This window comes from Otolemur garnettii, unplaced genomic scaffold, assembly GCF_000181295.1.
Source record: "Otolemur garnettii isolate 467f Iridium unplaced genomic scaffold, OtoGar3 scaffold00010, whole genome shotgun sequence".
NCBI classification, from domain to species: Eukaryota; Metazoa; Chordata; class Mammalia; order Primates; family Galagidae; genus Otolemur; species Otolemur garnettii.
Window position 1 is genome coordinate 16656423 of NW_003852405.1, and position 12506 is coordinate 16668928.

General features: G+C 36.3%; 1 protein-coding gene across 1 annotated transcript in view; it reads right to left on the reverse strand.

The window, feature by feature from the left end:
* The window catches only part of RPAP2 (RNA polymerase II associated protein 2), a 79480-nt gene that overhangs the window by 61209 nt on the left and 5765 nt on the right, over positions 1–12506 (reverse strand). The window contains exons 3-6 of the mRNA XM_003784157.3: positions 11184–11298; positions 8920–9018; positions 8663–8728; positions 6421–6509 (exon numbers count right to left, since the gene is read on the reverse strand). Coding sequence (XP_003784205.1) covers positions 6421–6509; positions 8663–8728; positions 8920–9018; positions 11184–11298 — 369 coding nt within the window. The remainder of the gene's footprint in view (positions 1–6420; positions 6510–8662; positions 8729–8919; positions 9019–11183; positions 11299–12506) is intronic.

Here is a 12506-nt window from a genome sequence, read left to right on the forward strand (position 1 = left end):
CCCAAGTAGCTGGGACTACAGGCGCCCGCCACAACGCCTGGCCATTTTTTGGTTGCAGCCATCATTGTTGTTTGGCAGATCCGGGCTAGGGATTTGAACCCGCCACCTTAGGTGTATGTGGCTGGCGCCTTAGCTGCTTGAGCCACAGGCGCTGAGCCGGCACTAGAAAACCTTAAAGGACCTTTCTGACTCCAATGCCTTGATAAAAGTATGAAGCTAGATATCATGAAATTTGTCTAAATCTTTCTTAAATCCATCTGTACACATGAAGTAGTCAGCTCACTATGGTATAAAGTACAGCCTGTAAATTTTAAGGGATACTACCAGGTTTTAGTATTTTAGAATCCAGTCCACACACTGATGTAGATATGCTTCACTTTATTCTACTTTGCTTTATTGCATTTTGCAGATATCACATTTTTTATACATGGAAGGTTTGTGGCAACTGTTGAGCAAGTTTATTGGTGCCATAATGTGCTTACTTTGTGTCTCTGTGTCACATTTTAGCAACTTACAATATATAAAACATTTTCAATATTATATCTATTATGTGATCTGCAATTGGTATCTTTGATGCTCTGTTTTAATTGTTTTGGGTGCCATGAACCAAAACAAATAATGAATGTTTTGTGATCTGACTGCTCCACCGACTGGCTGTTCCTCCATCTCTTTCCCTGTCCTTGGGGCCTCCTTATCGCCTAAGACACAACAATATTGAAAATAGTCCAATTAATAACCCTACAATAGACAGACTCTAAGTGTTGAAATGAAAGAAAAGTCACATATCTCTCACTGTAAATTAAAAGCTGGAAATAATTTAGGCTTAATGAGGAAGCCATGTCAAAAAAGATGCAAATTAGAACTTTTGCACAAGACAGCCAAGTTGTGAATACAAAGGAAAAGCTCTCGAAGGAAATTAAAAACGTTACTTCTGTGAACACAAGAATGATAAGACAGTGTAACAGCCATGTTGCTGATACAGAGAAAGTTTTAGTGTTCTGGATAGAAGGTCAATATTTCCTAAAGTCAAAGACTAATCCAGAACAAGGCCCTAACTCAAATTCTAAGAAGGTTGAGAGAGGTGAGAGAGCTGCAGAAGAAAAGTCGGAAGAGGTTAGTTCATGACTTTTGGGAAAGGAGTCATCTCCATAATGTGAAAGGCCAAGGTGAAGCCACCAGTGCTGATGCAGAAGCTACAAGAAGTTATCCAGAAGATCTAGCTAAGACCATTGATAAAGGAGGCTACACTAAACAACACATTTTCAATAAAAAAAGTCACATAGTAGAAGATGCTATCTAATAAAAAAAAAGTCGTATGTTGGAAGAAGATGCCATCTAATATGGCTTTCAGAGCTAGAGAGAAGTCAAAACTTCAAAGGCCAGGCTGACCCTTTTGTTAGTGGCTAATAAAGCTAATGACTATAAGCTGACGTCCGCACTTTTACCATCCTGAAAATCCTATGGCCCTTATGAATCATGCTGAACATACTCTGCCTCTGCTCTGTAAGTGAAATAAGAAGGCCTGGATGACAGCACATCTATTTACGGCATGGTTTATTGAATACCTTAAGCTCACTTTGAGACCTCTTGCTCAGAAGAAAAGATTCCTTCCAAAATATTACTCTTCATTGACAATGCATCTAGTCACCCAAGAGCTCTTGTGGAGAGATACAAGGAGATTACTGATGTTTTTATGCCTGTGAACACAACATCCACTCTACAGCCCATGAATCAAAGAGACAGTTTGATTTTCAAGTCTTATTATTAAGACATACATTTTGTAAGACCATAGTCACCATAGTATTCCTCTGATGGATTTGAAAGCAAACTGAAATCCTTCTGGAAAGGATTCACTATTCTAGATGCCATTAAGAACGTATGTTATTCATGAGAAGAGGGCAAAACAACATTAACAGGAGTTCGGTATTAGTTGATTCCAACCTTCATGAATTACTTTGAGGTTGAAGACTGAGTGGAAGAAGTCACTGCAGAGGTGGTGGAAATACCAAGACAACTAGAAATAAAAGCAGAGCCTGAAGATGTGACTCAACTGCTGCAATTTCATGATAAAACTTGAACACATGAGGAGCTGCTTCTTATGGAGGAACAAAGACAGTGGTTTCTTGAGATGGAATCTACTCCTTCTGAAGATGCTGTGAACATTGTTGAAATAGCAACAAGTGAATTAGAATAATCCATAAACTTGGTTGATAAAGCAGTGGGAGGGCTTAAGAGGATTGACCCCAATTCTGGAAAAAGTCTACTGTGGGTAATATGCTATCAAATAGCACTATATGCTACAGAGAAATCTTTCACAAACGGAAGAGTTGATCAGTGCAGCAAATTTCATTTCTGTCTTAGTTCAAGAAATTGCCACAGCCCCCATGACCTTCAGCAACCACCAACCTGATCAGTCAGCAGCCATCAAAAAAGAAAGAGGAATCTCCAAGAGCAAAAAGATTACAATTCGCCGAAGGCTTAGATTATTGTTAGCATTTTTTAGCAACAAAGTATTTTTAAGTTAAGGTATATACTTTGGTTCTTTTAGATATAATGCCCCTACACACTTAACAGCCCACAGTACCGTGTGAACATAAATCTTCACATACTGAGAAACAAAAAATTTCATATGACTCACTCTCTTGTGAAATTTACATTATTAAACAGTGTTTTGGAAGCAAACCTGCAGTATCTCCGAGACATGCCTATACTAGCTTTCACAATAATGTAAGAAGATCAAATTGGGTAACAGTCAATATTCTATTTCCAAATTTGTTAAGATCATAGTCAAGTTCAAAGATGTCAAGTTCGAATTCTTCAGGACATAACTCTAAATCAATGTTGTTTGTTCTTTAAAATTTAAAAACTTTGATCCAATCCTTTATCCACATTCATCTTAAGAGTTCAAATTATTAAAGTCAATAATTCTATTCGAAATTCTTAAATGAGGCAGCCTTTCCTACAAGGCAGTGTTTCTTTACGCTTATGCTGATAATTTTAATTTTCACCTTTTTTTTTTTAATAAAAAAGTCATTTCCTTATTCAAGAAATTCTCACTACAGTAGCAGTGACCAAAGACACAATTGACCTAGAAGAGTAAAACATTAGAACCAAAGGGAACTAAGAGGTCAAAAGCATCTTTCTCCTTTTACAAATGAGGAAGCTGAGATCTAACGTTGAGAAGTGACTTTCCTATAGTAAAACATCTAAAACCCTGAGCTAGAGCCAACAAAACCATGCTCTTCAAACTGCAATTAGGACCAAGCAATTAAGTGGGTGGCTGCCAGCATTTCAAAAAAGCAACATAGTGAATACCAGAAAATACCAGAGGCTTTCATATAGTTAGGATAAACATTGTTTCATAAAACTTTTGTGTCAGTTATATGCATGTACTGACTCATAACATAAAATTTATTATAATGGTCAAAAACTTTCAAAGTCATTTCAATAAGATATCTAATTCTTTGACTGGATTTTAAAATGTATTCTTATTCTAAATTATTATTAAAATTACTATATGATGCAATTTGTTGCTTATTATGGAGACTTACTGTAAGCTAATAAAAATATGGCTGCATTAAATACTGAATGCTGTCATTATGAAGCAGCCATTTTCTCCCTTTCCAAAGAGGTTGATTTAGCCAGGCAGAGGGTGTAGGGGTGCAGGTCTGCAGTCCCAGCTACTCGGGAGGGTGGGGCAGGTGGACCACTTGAGGCCAGAAGTTTGAGGTTTCAATAAGCTATGATCACACCACTGCACTCCAGCCCAGGCAACAAAAGGAGAGCCTGCCTCCACCCCCCAAAATGATTGGTTCTGAATGTTGTACCCCACACCATATATGAACAGGCTTTCTTTAAAATACCACATTTCTATAGAGCTTAAATGGACATACTTTTTAAAATACTGAATTCTAAAATTTTGACCCTTTGTACACATCAAAAAAAAAAAAAAAAATCAGACTCTGTGAAAAAACAGTGACCTCTAGTGGATTAAATAATACTAGCATAATCCCTGTCCCTAACCATTTAGAAATTAAATAACATTACACGTCCCCATTAAAGTAAATACAAAATTGTTTCACTGATGAATTTATTTCTTCTATCACCCCAATGACTGTTAAAACTCACAGGCTGGGTTTTACACTTGTGTGTGTGTTGCCTGCCAGGTAATAAACAAATACTGCACACTCTGAATGTAAATTAAGTTTTGATTCGTTTAGATTAGAGAAACAAAGTCCATTTCTTTGTTAGTGAGATAGGGAAGAGTATATAGATGAAATAGAACTTCAAGAACCACAAATGGGAAGTGACAAGGCTTCAAGTTTTGGTAAAAAGTAGGCATTCTGACAAGAGGATGACAAGATTTTACAAAAAGGTTAGCGGGAAGAACTTTAAACTTAAATTAGCTAAGGGAATATCAGTGACTAGTGCGAAGAAAGCAGAGATGGCAGGAAGGGTGGTTTGGTAGATAGTTTTGAAGCAGTTGAGTAGATATGAGAATGGCACAGAGCATCTGAGTTGTAGAGAAGATTTCTTTGGAAGCCAAGTTAAGGATAACCTAGGAGAACACTGGTGGTAGTGGAGAATGAATGTGTTGCTGTCGGAGGGCTGAGGAGACAATGGGAAGCTCCAGAGAAAGAATTATTGAAAAAAGAGAAAAAGAGCATAGTAAGTAAAAAGGTGCTCCTAGCTTCCCAGTCTCCGTGGACAATGCTATAATCTCTTATCATCAAAGCAAGAAAGGTGACAGGCTGGGGGTGAAATGATACGATTTAATCACTGTGTTTAATTCAATTAACAAAGGCCACAGGGTGGTATATTTTAGATATATATATAGAGAGAGAGAGACAGATTCTTACTGTGTCACCCTGGGTAGAGTGCTGTGGCGTCACAGCTTACAGCAATCTCAAACTCTTGCACTTAAGCGATTCTCTTGCCTCAGCCTCCCAAGTAACTGGGACTACAGGTGCCCACCACAACGCCCAGCTATTTTGATGTTGTCGTTGTTGTTTGGCAGGCCCAGGCCAGGTTCAAACCCACCAGCCCCGGTGTATGTGCCTGGGACCCTAACCAGTGAGCTAGGGACACCAAGCCTGTTTTACATATTCTTAACCACACTGGATTGGACTGCCAGGTACAGGTGCCTGCCATCAAAGGTACTGTCATCAGTACAACTGATGTTAGTTGAATTAAGGTGGTGTCAAATCACCTTGTGCATCAGATAAGATGGTTTTTGTGGGGATTTTTTGGTTTTTTGAGGCAAAGATCTTTAGTTAACCTGCATTTCATTATCTTTAAGTCATTGTATTTATTTGGCAGAGATCCTCAATATCTTACAAATAATACTGCCTTCTGTTGTTACAATATTCTTTTTACACATGAATTTTTTGATACATTGTCTCATTAGGCCTTTGTTTGGAATTTCTGAACAATGTTTAATTACCTTAACAATAATTTCTGTTAGTGCTTTCCCCTGCGTCTCCGATCAGAAGCTCCAAAGAACATACAACATCACCTTTATGACATTATTATGCCATTTCACCCTCAATAATAAATCTTGACTTATACAGTAAAATATTGCAAGCATTTAAATATTTCCTAAAAGGCAAAATCCCAGAAATGCCTAAAATTTTTGGGAAAAAAATGACTTAATTGGCTTTCTTTAAATTTATAAAATATTGGCTAGGTGCAGTGGCTCCTGCCTGTAACCCTAGCACTCTGGGAGGACGAAGAGTGTGGACTGCTTGAGCTCAGGAATTGGAGATTGGCCTAAGGAAGAGTGAGCTCCTCTTTCTACAAAAAATGGAAAAATGAGCCAGGAGCTGTGGCAGGTGCCTGTAGTCCCAGCTACTTGAGAGGATGAGGCAAGAGGATCATTTGAGCCCCAGAGTTTGAGGCTGCTCTGAGTTATGATGATGCCACAGCACTCTACTGGGGGTGACATACTAAGATATTGACTCAGAAAAAAAAAATTTAGAAATATTATGCTGAGTAAATGAATTAGTAATCTGAACTTTTTAACCTTAGTAAATAGTTTCCTCACAGCAAAGTGAGTTTATAAGGATCCCAAGACCTAGTATCTTCTAAAAAAATTTACCATTCTTACTCCAGGATTATTATAGTATCAGGATTCATAGACTGAAAGGCACAGTAGGAAGCCAGAGTTAAAGTTCTAGGTTTTCTGACTGAAGCTAAAACAGCAAATAAATAACATTTCTATGTATGTGTTTTCTGCTTTTAAGTAGAAAGTCCTTAACAGCTATACTCAAAATTATAACCATTTTTCCACAATTAAAATATGTAAAATGGTAATATTCTACAGAAAACTAGACCTACTCTCAGCCTATCTCAAAAAGCAGAAAAAAATTATTAGAATGTACCACGGATGAACAACTGTGTGTACATAATGATTAAAATTACCTCTCTTCTTCTCGAACCCATACCGGAGTTTTGGAAATTTGTGCTTCAAAAAACTTAGATGCTTGGTAACAAAAATTACTGCAAAAAGCCTGAAAAAAAAACATTTTAAACAAGTTTATTTTTACTTATTATGAAACAAGCTCTATGCAAAAGAAGAGTATATAAAACATAAATTGTGTAGTTCATATAATAAATAAAAACCTACTAATCTACCACTCAAGCTAAGAAATCAGGTACAGCACCCGTGAAGGCCTCTGTGTGCCCCTCCCCAACTCCATCTCCCTCCACTCTCCCCAAAGGTAAACCTGTCACATATTTGGTATAATCATTCCCTAGCTTTTTTTAGTTTTACCACCTATATACATATACTTATAAAACATATCAGCTAGTTTTGCCTGTTTTTAAATTTTATCCAGAATAACTTTGTTGTATATTCTTGGTTTTCTTTTGCTCAAAATTACATTTTTTAAGATTCATTCATGTACTTGTAGCTAATTTGTTTTCACTGTGAATTACATTCTATTGTGTTAGTATACTATACTTTACTCATGATAGACAAATGAATTGTTTCTAATTTTCTTGTTACCACTACAACGTTGCTATAAACTTTTGACGATTAATGATTTTTTTAAAAGTGTGGTGAAATGCACATTACACAGAAGTTATCATCTTAACCATTTTTTAGTGTATAGTTCAGTGGCATTTGTACCTTCACAGTTATGTAAACATCCCCACCATTCATCTTTATAACTCTTTTCATCTTACAAAACAATACTCATTAAACAGTAACCGCCCAGTTCTACCTCCCTTAGTGATTTTACTTTCTTTCTCTATGAATTTGACTATTTTAGGTACCTCGTGTAAGTGGAATCACACAATGCTTATCTTTTTGTGCTGGCTTATTTCACTTAGAGCAACATCTTCCAGGTTCACCCATCTTGCAGCATATGTCAAAATTTCCTTCTTTTTAAGGCTAAATAATATTCCATTGTATATTATTGAGGTATACACATATACCGGGGTACATGGGTTAGAACTTCTTTGTACCAAGGAGCAGGTATGGCCAATCACAAAGAATGTGCAAAGTTGACCATAAGATAAATGCCAAAATGTTTCTCAAAAAGGAGGTACCAACTTTTACTCTGACCAGCACTATGAAGAGCTCCTAATACTGTCAGATTCTTATAAATCTGTTAGTTGGGGGGCTGTGAAAACATTGTAACTCAATGTGTTTTTATTTGCTACTTAATCTCATTACTGATAACATTATCTTTTCGTGTACTTATTAGCCATTTGAATTCCTTGTATAAAATTTTTCTGTTAGTTCGTCTTCTTTTAACAATTATATATTCTGGGTACTACTAATCAGTGATCGGTTACATGTGGAGAATATAACTTCTGATTTGTAGCTTATTTTTTCACTCTTTTTTAGAAACTTCTGATGAATGGAAGTTTTACATTTTAATGAAGAAATATTTGGCTGTGTGGCAGTGACTAGCACCTGTTATCCCAGCATTCTGTGAGGCCGAGATAGGTGAATTGCCTGAGCTCACAACTTGAGACCAGTCTGAGCAAAAAAAGTGAGACCCTGTCTCTACTAAAAATAGAAAAACTGAGGGAAAAGTATCGTTTGAGCCCAAGAGTTGAAGATTGCTGTGAGCTATGACATCACAGTACTCTATCCGGGGAGACAGCTTGAGACTCTGTCTCAAAATATCTATCAGTTTTTCCTCTACAGACTCTCATTTTCTATCTTAAGGAAGTCTCTCTACCCTAGGTTTACATTCCCCCATATTGTCTTCAAAAGAGGTTCTTTTACATTTAGGTCTTTACCTAAAATTGATCTTTGTATGTAGACTAAGATAGGGGTCAATTTTCATTTTTTTCCATCTGGATAAACAATTGTGCCAGTACAATTTACTGAAAAAATCCATCCTTTTTGCCACTGATCTACATTGTCATTTATCAAGTGTCCGCACATGTGGTGAGTCTCCCTCATGTGTTTTATCACTCACTTGCCTAGATTCGTGCCAATATGCACTTTCAATTTTTGAACGTTTAAGTCTTAACTAAAGGTCAAGCAAAGAACTTTTGTAATATTTTGAATGAAATATTTACAAATACAACCAAACTTTTAGCATGGCTATTTTCTAACAGGTAAGATTTTAAATAGTTACTTTTAGAATCCTGTATAGTATCATTAAAAATTTACTGCCATAATAAAAATAGCCTTTAAACTTACCTTTCTTTCAGTAATATCATAGACTTTATTGGTTTTCGTGGAAATTTTATATTTCTGTTTTGGTACCTAAAGAAGAGAAAGTTCAGTTTACTAAAGAATCCAAGGAACAGGCAACTTTATTAGATTAAGACATCCACATCCTATCTTTGGGCAACTATGTCATTAATGACCTCAGGTTTCATTTTTTAATCTTACTACAAGGCCTTTTGCTAAATAAAATAAATAAAAGCCTGTATTTAAGAAAAGAATCTACTTACAACTCCCAGCCTCTTCTGACATAAAGGATATCCACAGAGATTGACAATAGAGCGTTCATCCACGACATCGTTGTAGTGAGCAGGTGTGATGAACTTCCCCTGTAATGAAATCAGAGGGACATTTCCTCCCAGATTAATGGAAAAGTTAACTTATCAACAATCTAAGCCTCATCTATCTCATCTGAAAGCACAGGATTAACATAATTCCTAGGCTCGGTGCATATAGCTCAGAGGCTAGGGCACCAGCCATATACACCAGGGCTGTGGGTTCAAACCCCACCTGGGCCTGCCAAAAATAGCCAGGTGGTTGTGGGGGCACCTGTAGTCCCAGCTACTTGGGAGGCTGAGGCAAGAGGATCACTTAAGCCCAAGACTTTGAGGTTGCTGTAAACTGTGATGCCATGGTACTCTACCAAGGGTGACATAATAAGACTCTGTCTCAACCCCCCCCCAAAAACAATAATTCCTAGTTTGAAGTGCTCAACATATAGTAAGCATTCAAAAAAAATTTATTACTAAAAATAAAATTAAAAATAAAACAAAAATTACTGCCATAGTTGACTATACATCTTTGTAGATTACACAGTTTATGAAATAATTCTAAGGCAGGAGAAGAAGTTTACTATACAAAGCTAAATGATGAAAGAATCTTTTATTTTTTAAAAAAGTATTGGAAAAATAAACTATACCATATAAAGTAATAAAATATAATTCTGCCTATTTTTTAAAAGCACAATCTTAAAAAGCAAAGTATTTAAAGGTGTCATTGTGACCCCTAAATAAATTTTGGGCCAAATCTTCCTATTTCTAAAAAAAACTACATAGAATGAGTACCGGTGAGGAGCTGGTTATGAGTTAACACCAAGTATTTTCCTTTGACATCTATACATTCAAATCATCTCCATTCTTGTTACATAACTATGAGATCTTTTTGAATAAGTTTTTCTGTTTTCATAGGAGTGAAATATTTTTTATTGAGAGTGATATAAGTTTTTCGTTTCAAATGAAGTATATTTGGTTTGGTTTTGTATTCTTTGGTGTCACCATATATACGTAGATTCTAAGGCAGTTACTGTCATTTTAAATACTATCCTGTTAATATTTCTGATTAGAAAAATCTCTGAACCATACTAAGAATTATTTTTGGAACAGAAGCTCTGAGTTTTAATTTTCTCTCTTAAGCATTATGAATTATGAGCATATAAAAGAAATCTCCATTCAAAATTTTAATGCAATAAAGCTGTCTAAAAATAAAAGATTTAATACAGATTATAATTCTCTTGTTTTACATTAAACTATAAATGGTCTATATTTCAGGTTCTTAAAATATCAAAATTAATGAGATTACACTATCAAAAACAATAACCTGTTAATTTAACTAGTACAATATAAAATACAGAAAACATTGTAATCATTGGTGCAACCTGAGGAAAACCAAGTATTAGGAAACTGGACAGAAGAATGACAACTTAGGGGTAAAATATACTTATTTTTCTTTTTCCTTTTTATTTTTGATTGATAACTATATGTATTTATAGGGTACAATGAGATGTTTCAATACACATATTATAGAAGGAACAAATCAGGCCACTTGACATTATGCATTGCTTCACCTACTTTCTTTGTAGTGAGAGTATTTAAAGCCCACTTTAAATGTAGTGAGAGCATTTAAAGCCCACTCTTTTAATTATTTTTTTCTTTTCTTTTTTTTTTTTGAGACAGAGCCGAAGGCTGTCCCCCTGGGTAGAGTCCATGGCATCACAGCTCACAGCAACCTCCAACTCCTGGGCTCAAGCGAGTCTCCTGCCTCAGCCTCCCAAGTAGCTGGGACCACAGGCACCCGCCACAACGCCCGGCTATTTTTTGGTTGCAGCCATCATTGTTTTTTGGTGGGGCCCGGCTGGATTTGAATCCGCTACCTTAGGTGTATGTGGCTGGCGCCTTAGCCACTTGAGCCACAAGCGCCGAGCCCTTTTTTTTCTTTAAATATTAGCTACATATGCTTCGTTTCAGGATAATTTTGAAAATATACATTATAACTATAGTCACCTTGCTGTGTACTTGTTACTTTTCATTAGCTCATGTTAAGGTCATTATAAAGGGATGCATGATAGTTGATTATTTTTAAATGTGCAAATTATATAGCATGTTACCTGCATCCACTGACTGAGAACACATTCAAAGATTTTAATAGTACAAATACATTTCTGCCATACAGATTAAAAGATGTTATACTATGAAACTAATAATTTTTCAACACGTACACACTCCATTAGGAAGTCTTCTGTAATATTCTCTTCTAAAAGCTGTTCGACTATATGGAGAGCTTTTCTCTCAAACTCAATCTTCTTTCTTACAGCTGCTTCTAGTTCTGCTTTCCTAAAATTTGAATGAGAAAGTTAATTTAATTATAAGCTTCATCATGACCAATTCTTCATAAAATGCAACATAAATTTACCTCAGTATTTTGCCACTTATGTTAGATTTGTATTTTTTAGTTATTTTTTTTAAGACTTATTTATTTACTTTTTGTTCTGGTTGTTGTGAAGTTTGACCAGGGCTGGGTTCGAACCCACCACCCTGGGTATATGGGGCCGGCATCCTATTCACTGAGCCACAGGCGCCGCCTAGATTTGCATTTTTTAATGCCGTTACTTGAGATCCAACACTTTTCAAAAAGGAAACATACTAATTGTTGTACTATATACGCAGAAGTCTGTCATAACAGGATTTTTTCCAGGGCTCAGAGCACAGGGAAGCACTTAAGAGATTCCTACAGAAAAGAAGTGAAACTTTTTTGCAAGTTAGAGTTTACACTCTATCACACCCAGTTGTACCTAAACAGGGAGGCTTTTCCTGATAAGAAGCCAGAAATAAGTTTAGATTAGAGAAAAAAAGATGACTTTGGTTATTCTAAAAATTTGTGTCAAGTACCAAAAGTTAACTAATGGCCCAGTTTAATAAGACAGAGTCACATTTGCAAACAAGTGTTTAATTTTGTTGTGAATTCTTTTTTTTTTTTTTGCAGTTTTTGACCGGGGCTGGGTTTGACCTCTGGCATGACCTCTGGTATGACCTCTGGCATATAGAGCTGGCACCCTACTCCTTTGAGCCACAGGCGCTGTCCCATTGTTGTGAATTCTTGTTAAATAACTAGGTTGATATGAACATGCAGTTTAGAAAGATGAACATCTTCCTAGGATGGCCTGTGTGTGTCACCAGTGAGACTCCTGTCAGCCTTTGCTGGCCCTACACATATGGAACATAAAATCATAGGTCATCTGATCCAACAACGGCCCACAGGACAGAGGTTCTCTATCCCAGACATACATTCGGATCATCCAAAAAAAGCTTCCATGCCCAGGTTCCATTACAGACTAATTAAATCGGAATCTTTGAGGATGGGTACTGGTTATTGATATTTTCTTCGAAGTGCCCAGATAATCTTACTCTTCAATGAGGCCAAGAACCTGAGATAAGACTAAAGATATCAACTGCCTTGGTAACTTACTTGCTTTTTGTGCTGCAGTGTTTTCCACTTGCCTCCCAGAGCTATCTTTGCTGGCCTCCTGGACCTTCATCTGGCT